The sequence below is a fragment of the Opisthorchis viverrini genome, assembly GCF_000715545.1.
Source record: "Opisthorchis viverrini unplaced genomic scaffold opera_v5_22, whole genome shotgun sequence".
Lineage (NCBI taxonomy): Eukaryota > Metazoa > Platyhelminthes > Trematoda > Opisthorchiida > Opisthorchiidae > Opisthorchis > Opisthorchis viverrini.
Genome location: NW_008751678.1, coordinates 1,286,482 through 1,295,757, shown reverse-complemented (window position 1 = coordinate 1,295,757; position 9,276 = coordinate 1,286,482). Strand labels below are relative to the sequence as shown.

The following is a 9,276-nucleotide window of genomic DNA, read 5'->3' as shown; positions in this document are numbered from 1 at the left end:
GATTACCAGACATGTACCGTATAAACAGTCTGTAGTCAGGGTCACATTAGGCTTGGTGATCGGCGGTTTCACTGCAAACTCCCTCTAGACAGATGTCAGCTGCTATGAGTCGACCTTGAACGGATAAATGTCTGCGATAGAAAGGCTGTCGTCAAATCAAATCAGATCGGACGGGTTATAAAAATCTGCCTTTTCTCCTTAGAATACAGTGAAGGAGATGCGCTTGGCTTTTTCAGCTGCCATAACATTGAATTCTGCATATTCCACACAGGAAGTACCACTCAGAAAATTTAGTAGGCCAAACAGGCATGAGATTTTGGTAGAATGACACACGAGTTCAGTCGTGTCGTGTGGGCACCTGCCAACGTGCGTTTACGGGTGGGAATCTCGATAGGATCTGAAGCAGACAGTCACTCCGACTGGCCAAAAGTACAAGTTTACGTGTGAAGGTCAAACAATGTGTCAGCGACTGACGGGCCAGCTGGCACAACCACGCAGTCGAAAATTTCAGTGGTAAACTCTTCTGTTGAGACGTGCAACTGAAGTCGCGCTAGTATGCCAGCACGTTGTTTTCGGTCACATTTTACAAGGTGGAAGTTAGTTGAGGTATTGGTAGCCCGAATGTGTCATGTCAACAATTGGGGCTCATAAGCAAAGTGAGAGGAGGCCTGTAGTATCCGATGCCAGCACATCTTGCCAGGCGGACATTGGCTACCCTTTGGATGGTGGGAACTGTCCGCACAACAGGCAGCTACTGCTGGTTTCCGGTCTGTGTTGGTCAAACCACGTATAATGTTCTGTTCTCAACGCAGTTGCCATGGTAGCTTCCAGCATACGGAAACTATGTAGGCATAGACATATTGGTCCGGTAGAGTTAGTGTGTGTAGTTGTGGTACGATAGCAGTGGGAGTTTGGGCCCACAGATTTTGTACTGGAGTGTGAGGCTATTTGGTGGCATTGTAGTGCAATTTTGACGCTCAGCCACTAGATGTAGCAGCCACAAGGAGACTACCTGGGGACGATCTGGGACGATGCGGTGTCTGGACAACCAGTCAGAAGCACACCCAAAGTCAGACCAAGCTTTTCTTCAGTGTGATTTACCATCTAGTCTTAAGTTAGCAAGGATGTGTTAACACGTGATCACTCCAAGTAACTTTATGACCTGCAGATTTACCTGAACAGAAGACAAACTATGGGTTTTGGTGTCCAACGTGCTAAATAGCTCGTTCCTGCAGACGCGCGGTTTTTTCAACTCACTTGTTTTTGACCGCAGAAAAATGGTGTGATCGCTGCCAAAACCACATACCTGTACCCAGTGGTGTTTTTTTGTTTATCACACCCAGGTCACCAGTCTTGCCGTTCAATCAATAGGCCCTGAATAGTTTTGACTGATGTAAAGGTCATTCCTTCATACCTAACGCGGACAAATGTTGGTTTTGGGTTTCATACCTTCTTTCCTTTGTAGTAAAAGTTCGTTCTTTCGTTCATCTGTGCATCCTTTCAATACCTTAACTGCCATGCCACCCGAAGGAAGCACGAGAGCTGGGATGCTGCCAGGTTGCCTAAGCCTAGACAGAGGTTGTCGGGAGGCAGAGGTCGGGTTCGAGCCACGGACCTTCCTGCCAGTAAATTCGCGTTCTAAGCACTGAGCCAACTCGCCCCCCAAGTCTTTTGGAGTTCAATTTTATGAGTACTCGTGAATTCTGATTGTCAAGAATGATTTTCAGACCATACTGCGAGCGAAACTTCAAGCTACAGGTTGAAATATTGTTGAAGAATCCGTTCTTCAATTTACGGAATGTAGTGGCCCGTTTATAAAATCCAGAAAATCCCTCAGTAGGACTTCCAGTTGTGTGAACTGCGAGCATCTGCTCCGTGGTCCATAAGTTTATCTCCAAAATTTTTATTGATTATCCCAAGTTTATGCGGAATTCGCTCAACATATTTGATGGTAACTTCACGTTAATGTACACACTGCCTTTTTATTCGAGGCAGGTGAAAAATTTTAGCGTATCGGTCACATTGACAGGAATTTCCAAGTTGCACTTAGTTTTCCGTACCTACTGCATTAGCTCTCTGCGGAAAAAGTGCAAAAAAGCCCAGTTATTTATAGGCCTTGAGAAATATGTAACGCTTTGGCAGTCTGGCCTTCAAACCAAATTTGATCGCGTCGCTGTTCGCATGCGCATCGATCATCAGCCTTTCTAATTGCTTATTGGTCAAGTACGTTAAGCCACAAGTCTGGGTTTATCAACGGGTTACAGCGGTGAGCTAGACAGTGACCCGAGCTGATGGAGGTGTCGGTTCATCTGAAATTATAGCATGCCTGCTAAATGGGTGCAAACATTCATTCATTTAAACCACCATACTTCACCAGGCAAGTTTTCAGGATGTAAGTACCTAATTCCCTTACCCATGACGCCACCTTCCTTCCCCTCTTTTTATACGTGGACAGTAAAACCAGTGCGACTGAGACAGAATGAAAGGTACGACAATGGAAAGTGGTAGAAATCGATACATCCTAAAGAGAACCCCCGGGGGCTACACAGCTGCGGCCCCTATCAGGGCGCGATGTAGTGTAAGATCTACTCAAAGATAAACAGAGGTCTAAGAGACATTTGACGGACCAGTTTTTCGTGGCCTTATTTCTTGTGGATAACGGTACCTGAAAGAACAATAGCTAGTTTGAAGTGTAAGTTTGAGTGATGGACACCAGGTTATGAGAAGCGAACCAAAAAGATGAGAGATCTCAGCAAAAACGTCTTGACTACACGGGAAAATTGTTCCTTTTGGTGTGATATTGGGAACGAATTGGATCAAAAGTTGTGGCCTTTTTCACAATTCAAGTTAATATTTGCTGCTGGAATCAAAATTATCGGTAGAACTTTCTGGACCCGTATTTTGCTTCATTATCCTTGGTAAGAATAATAGTAACGCTAATTTGTTGTTTGATGCTTTTCATTCACATGGGAAAGAAAGCAGTCACGGAGGTCTTATCTCGTCGAACCTATGGCATCCGAGGTCCATAATCTAGTCTTCCCTGCAAATCAACACTCACGACGAAGGACATGGCTCCTTGGATTAAGGCGCGTCCTTGCAAATGGATGTTTCAGGGAAAAGAGGAATTAACTATCAATGGACAGGACTAGACCATTCTGGTGTTTTTTTATACACACCCAAGATCTATGATGCATCTTTTACAATAAATGAAGATGGGGAGCGTTTTCTAAGACAGCACGATGATGGCTGTCCGCCCACTGATCATGAACATCGCAGACAGTGAATATAGTTCGACAAACACACTCGTCTGCACACGAATCTGGTTTTTGACGGTGACTCAGCTTGAATCCAGCTGAATCTCTCGTGGGCTATCATCATGAACATCGCAGACAGTGAATATAGTTCGACAAACACACTCGTCTGCACACGAATCTGGTTTTTGACGGGTGACTCAGCTGAATCCAGCTGAATCTCTCGTGGGCTATCGAAGAATTTTCAGAAACCTTATGAGCAATGTGTTACGTCTTGACTGTGGATATATATTTACTGCCCATTACAGCCCAATTCCTTAAAGCGAAACACGACATTGCCGAATCTATTATTGGCCGAAAAATCAATAAAAATAAGCCGTCAGTATTAATAACAACGCCCACCTTACGGTAAGGGTGCAAACAGAAAACAACCAAGGGGACGGTAATCGGTAGACGCATTCTCTAGCTCAAAGCATAATCCGCATTCGTTCGCACTTCCACGTTGTCAAAACCTTATGGTGGTCGGGTGAATGGAAGGTATTCTTTGCTCTTACCAACAAGTACGCGACATGATCTATCGTCTCAACATCGGTGAATGCTAAGGTGTCGATTAATTTCGTTCGCTGGCTGGGAACCAGGTTAATCACAGTAACCGTGTAACCGAAAATTTGAATACATTGGGCATCAGTGTCAAATCGATTGAAGTCCTCTCAGCTTCGCCCGCTGTGGTTCCTAAGCTAGGCAGACGACAGCCAACTAGATCTTCAAATACATCATAGTATGGATAGATAGCAGAAAACTAAACTAGGAAGAAAGTTAAGAATCCTGGTACGTAAGCAAACTGAAGTAAGTTAATTCACACGGAAAGGACTACATAATATGACTATCGGTACAGAGACTAAAGATGCTAGAATGAACGTCTAGTTTTTTCATTGAACTTATCAAACTACTTTCATTACTCTCAAATGTACACTGCAGCTGGTCTCACTGTATCCTTCATGACGGTTGCCGAGATCCTGTCCTCGACCGTATGTGTTTGGCTAAACGTGCTCCTTGGATCAGTCAAACCAGTTCTGAGCCCTGTGTCTCTTGTTTGACACTACATCGCGACACTAAATCACTTTTAGAACCACTGCAATTATCTTGCTCGCGCAGTAACTACACCAAAACTCTCCACTCTGATGAAAGTAACCGTTCTAATAACAGTTTCCGTCACTTTGTAAAACCTGGTGAAATATATGATCTTCTACCAGCTGTTCCGTTTCCTTTCTACTGTACAATAAGGCGTCCCGAAAATGTTCGTATTTAAAGCAACACGACACGCAACTGTTAATATGTGGACTCCTTTTTGTGTCATTACCCGTACTGTTTTCTTCATAAAATTTTGCCTGGGTGACTTTTTTGTGTTTCGTAAGCAGCACTTGGAGGCCTGATATGAGGTAAGTCAGGGATGAAGTTAGAGGGATTGTGACGAGGAAGAAGGTTAAACGAAAATACTTGTGACAGTTTCCAAATGTCCAACGGTCTGTGTAGTTTGTGAGAGTAAGCCACCCAAAACCATGCTCCAGAAACTGAGCGAACAAAACTGAATGGTTTTATCATACCGTTTGAATCCGAGGCAATTAGCTGAGGTAGGTATACACCGTTTTCCAGAAGAGAGAAAAACCCGAGAAGAGGTCAATCTCCACAACAGTCTTACAAGTCAGACACGAATTCGTTAGCATTCTCTTAGAAGAGGCCCATTGTAACCTTTTCCATTGGTAGTATATTTTGAAGACATTGTCGCATCTGAATACGTGTGTTTAGCGATTATTTAAGGGAAGAATGGAAATAACTTCAAGCCAGCTGACTCGAAACCAAAATAAACAATCGTTGTCAGTCCTCTCATACAAAAACGAATAGTTAAATCGTGAAAAAAAAGCCAGACTGCAAAAGCTTAAAACTGGTCGAGGGGTCATTATTTCGGTAGAATTTTAGAGATATCGTCTTGTTTAGACGTAATACACTACTCATAAGGTTAATGAAAATTTTTCGACAACCCACGACCGATTTTGCCCTTGTTGGGGCTGATCAATTAGGAGTAGTCCCGAAGTTCATGTCAACTTTATGTTCTACTTGAGCCCGCATCGCACGAAATTAGCGAAATATGCGGCCTCCGTGGGTACAAACAGGTGCAGAGTCATGAAGGAAACTACTCACAAGGTTGCCAAAAACTCCTTGACAGCACACTACCGGTTTCGTCCTTCTTGGGGCTCATCAGATAGGCGCAGACCCCGAGTTTCCTTCAACCTTATGTTCTACTTAAACTCAAATTGGACTGTTTTCGAGAAATACACTCATTTGCAAATCAATTTGGTTTTCACGAGCGACTCAACTGAATCTCTCGTTTATGATGTTCTCCAGCTGAATGTGCTGCACACAGGCCGCCTCATCATTCAGTTGGCACGATATTCGAGATATCGAAGTATATTTTCATAAAGGAAACTACTCACAAGGTTGCTGAAAACTCTTTGACAGCCCACGACCGATATCTTGAATATCGTACCAATTGAAACATGAGGCGGCCTGGGTGCAGCACATTCAGTTGTAGAACATCGTAAACGAGAGATTCAGTTGAGTCTCTCGTGAAAACCAAATTGATTTGCAAATGAATGTATTTCTCGAAGGTGCAGAGTCAATTAATCGAACTAAACGGGTTGAAAGGTCACATAATAGACAGACACGGCATTACCAAGTTCTGTGATGATTTCGTGCACTCCCAATTGTGTGTTACAATCTCAATAAGGAACCTGTGTAATTGCGCACAAAATCGACCAACTCAAAATACATAGGTCCGTCTCTCATGGCCAAATCAATACAGAATCAGAGTAACAAAGCAACGGATGAAATATTGGTTCTTTGTGCTCGTCATTCATCCACTCAAAAACTGTGCGAACCCAAGAAAAAGTTGTAGGAATATATAATCTGTAAAATATACACTCTGTATGCAGTGCAGCTACAGGGCTTTCAAGTAGACCCTCCAGTCGTTCGTGGAACACTAAGTTATGACAATGTAGAAAGTGGCTTCAGTGTGCGCAAGAACCAACGGTCATTAAACCATCAACATGTAGAGGTTACTTCCATGTGCAAGATGCATTATTGGGAAAATAGATCACGTAACGATGTGGGGCGCGGTAAATAGTCCACGTATACAGCTACAGGGAGATAGACAGGATTTCAATCAATAATCTGAACCGCGGTGTCACTCTGAAATACCCGAAGGGAAAAGCAGAGAGTGACCGTATGGTCGGTGTTAAAACTACGTGGCGGGGTTTGGTGAAGTTGTCGAAGCCAATAAAAACTTAGAATCAAGTTTAACAGGCACTGCTTGATTCTTTGGTTTGGTTTCACCGAAATTATCTCCAAGATTGCGACTCGTGAATTCGGGAAGAAATGGGTGGAGGCTTGAAGCGCTTCCCTATTTGGCGGACTTACAGTGTAAACTGTGAAACCCGAGATGCTCTGAGACAGGTTATCAAAAATTGCGAAGACGTAATCCACTGCGATTTCGATCGTGGTCGAGGGTCATCAAGTGAAAACAGTAAGATGGGTAAAGTGGCCTTTTGATTGGCATCCTTGATTAGCCACATCTCGAGTTCCTTTGTTGACATCGCCAAGTCTAAGCCTGAACATAGGTGTGGACTGAAGATCCCTCGGGCCGTCTGGCAAATCATGTCTATTCCTACGTCTCACTGACTAGCCTCGCCCTGTTTGCCAGTGACCTTTCACGTATATTTTGCGTCAAAGCCGGGTTCATGACATGCTTACACATGTCCATCCGTGAGCGCGTCTGCCAAGTGTTTGCATGCGGTATGCACATCACGCCTGACTGTGTGACAAATGTGGCCTATCGTGTCACCCCAGATCTGCATCTTATTGACTGACCAATCACGTGCCCTCTTTTGGGCCTGATCATCGGCGCTCCTGCCGCCCTGGGAGCCGAGCCATGTTCTTTGTTTCAGCCCGCAAGCGGTAAAATTCCCTGCCTTGCTATCAGGCGTGTGGTTGTCCCGTATCGCGGTGGCATGGGAGGTTGGCGTGTGTTGTCTGTCTATATCCACGTTGGACGGATTAATCCGAATATCCTGTTACGCCGAGATGATTAGGAACGCGAATCACATCGGGGTGTTACAGCCTGAACTACTGGGGGTTCATTATATCTCGTTTAAACCTCCGTAGCTTTTTTGCCCCATTTTGGATGTTTGTGTTATTGTGGTCTTGTACGGTATCTTGTTGTTGTACGGGTGCGTTCCAGGTTTCATCCCATTTGGTGGAGCGACTCATTTTGTGCATGAAGCAACGTCATGTTAATGCCACGCAGCTTCTAACTAGGGCACAGGGTTTGAAAGCCGCTAAACGAGCGTAGGGATGCCAGAGGCGTCACCACGGTCCAGCCGTTATGTCGATCGCACTGCACGGCGGTTCGCAAACGTGTTGGAGTGGCCCTGGCGCCTACCTGATGAGCCCCGAAAGGGTGAAACCGGTCGTGGGCTGTCGACGAATTTTCAGCAACCTTATGAGTAGTGAATTACGAATAAACATGTGCCGCGATATCTGGAATATCGTAGCGACTGAAACATGATACGGCCTGGTGCAGCACATTCAGTGGCCTGGAACATCAGAAACGAGATATTCAGCCGGGTTTCAGGTGAGTCTCTCGAAAAACCGAATTAGTTTGCAGATGAGTGTATTTCGCTAAATTTGTCCCTATTTGTGCGACATTCGGATTTTCTGTACATCTAACTACCGAATGGATTATTTGCCTGAATCCTGGTAGACTGTTCGCGCACAACTCGTGCGCAATCGATTCACCACATTTAAGCCGAATAAACAGCATGGATTTGTCATGGATTTATGAATGGTTTAAATCGGTGAATGTAAATGATATATTCGAAAGATCTCATTCTACGTTTAGCTGACTGGGTGCAAGCCGGAGTTTCACTCGGCAGTTTGGAGAGTTTGACAAAGCGTGGAAATAAGCTGCTTGGATTGAGACAAGAGTCCAACTCGTTCTCCATTTATTTAATCGTTTGTCTTTATCCCCATTATCTAAAAGCGTTGTATGCGAGGATTAGAATCACGGTGTTTTTGGTTTTCGCGACTGCTGACCTGTACGTTCTTCCTAAATGTGTACTTGCTATGATACCCGGGACTTTGAATTGGTTAGCGAAATCGCGGCTTACCGCTTCTCCTAAAGTAAAGAATTCTTTAAAAAAAGAGAACGGCGAGCTCCCTCGCGGGAACGTGACGCAATAACTCTTCTACAGTGTATGTACAGATCACGTATCTGGGGATAACTCTTATGTACATATAGGTGAACCGAAACACGTAATCAGTAACTTACACTTCTCATGCGGTGGCCCAGTGGGACGTTGTCCTTGTCTTGTCCCAGGCGTATCCGAGGTTCTGACAGAACCTGTTGGAGGTTGAAAAGTCGGGGAGGTTGGAGGAGGGGGATGACGCTTTCTTGTGGGGAATGAAGCCACTTTCCGTTCCTCGAAATCGGGAGGTGTTAGTCGTTCACCTGCATATCCTAGATTGAATTAATCAATAAGGGATTTAAAAGCACCCCAGGATTTTGATTTGGTATTGGTAGCACCTCCGTATATTCAGAGCTAAGAGGTCAAAAACAATTACATCAACTATAAACTACAAGAGAAAAACTGGCAGGAATACCAACATTCCCTGGAGTTTAGAAAAGCGACAACGTCTGGTTAAATCAACTGCCTCCCGTCAACGTGGTAAAATTCCTTCCGTTAGCCTTGTTCGATGATGGAAAAGCTCCTGTGAATCACTTATCACATTTCAGTTTCTCCAGGTGCATTTACTTTACAATAGCCAGAGAAGCGGTGAATAGTCACTCACTACGCTGCAATCCTCTCAAAATAAAAAGGTAAAATAATCCAGCAGGTTGTTATATGGAGAACCAGCTCCGAACGTAACAGGTCAACGTAACCGCCAATGGAAAAATCGTCCTTCGTTGAGA

General features: G+C 44.4%; 1 protein-coding gene across 1 annotated transcript in view; it reads right to left on the bottom strand.

Annotated features, from left to right (window-relative positions):
• The window catches only part of T265_01967 (hypothetical protein), a gene marked incomplete at both ends in the record, with an annotated part of 99,797 nt that overhangs the window by 37,873 nt on the left and 52,648 nt on the right, over positions 1–9,276 (bottom strand). The window contains one exon of the mRNA XM_009166105.1: positions 8,635–8,823. Within this exon, the coding sequence (XP_009164369.1) occupies positions 8,635–8,823 (189 nt within the window). The remainder of the gene's footprint in view (positions 1–8,634; positions 8,824–9,276) is intronic.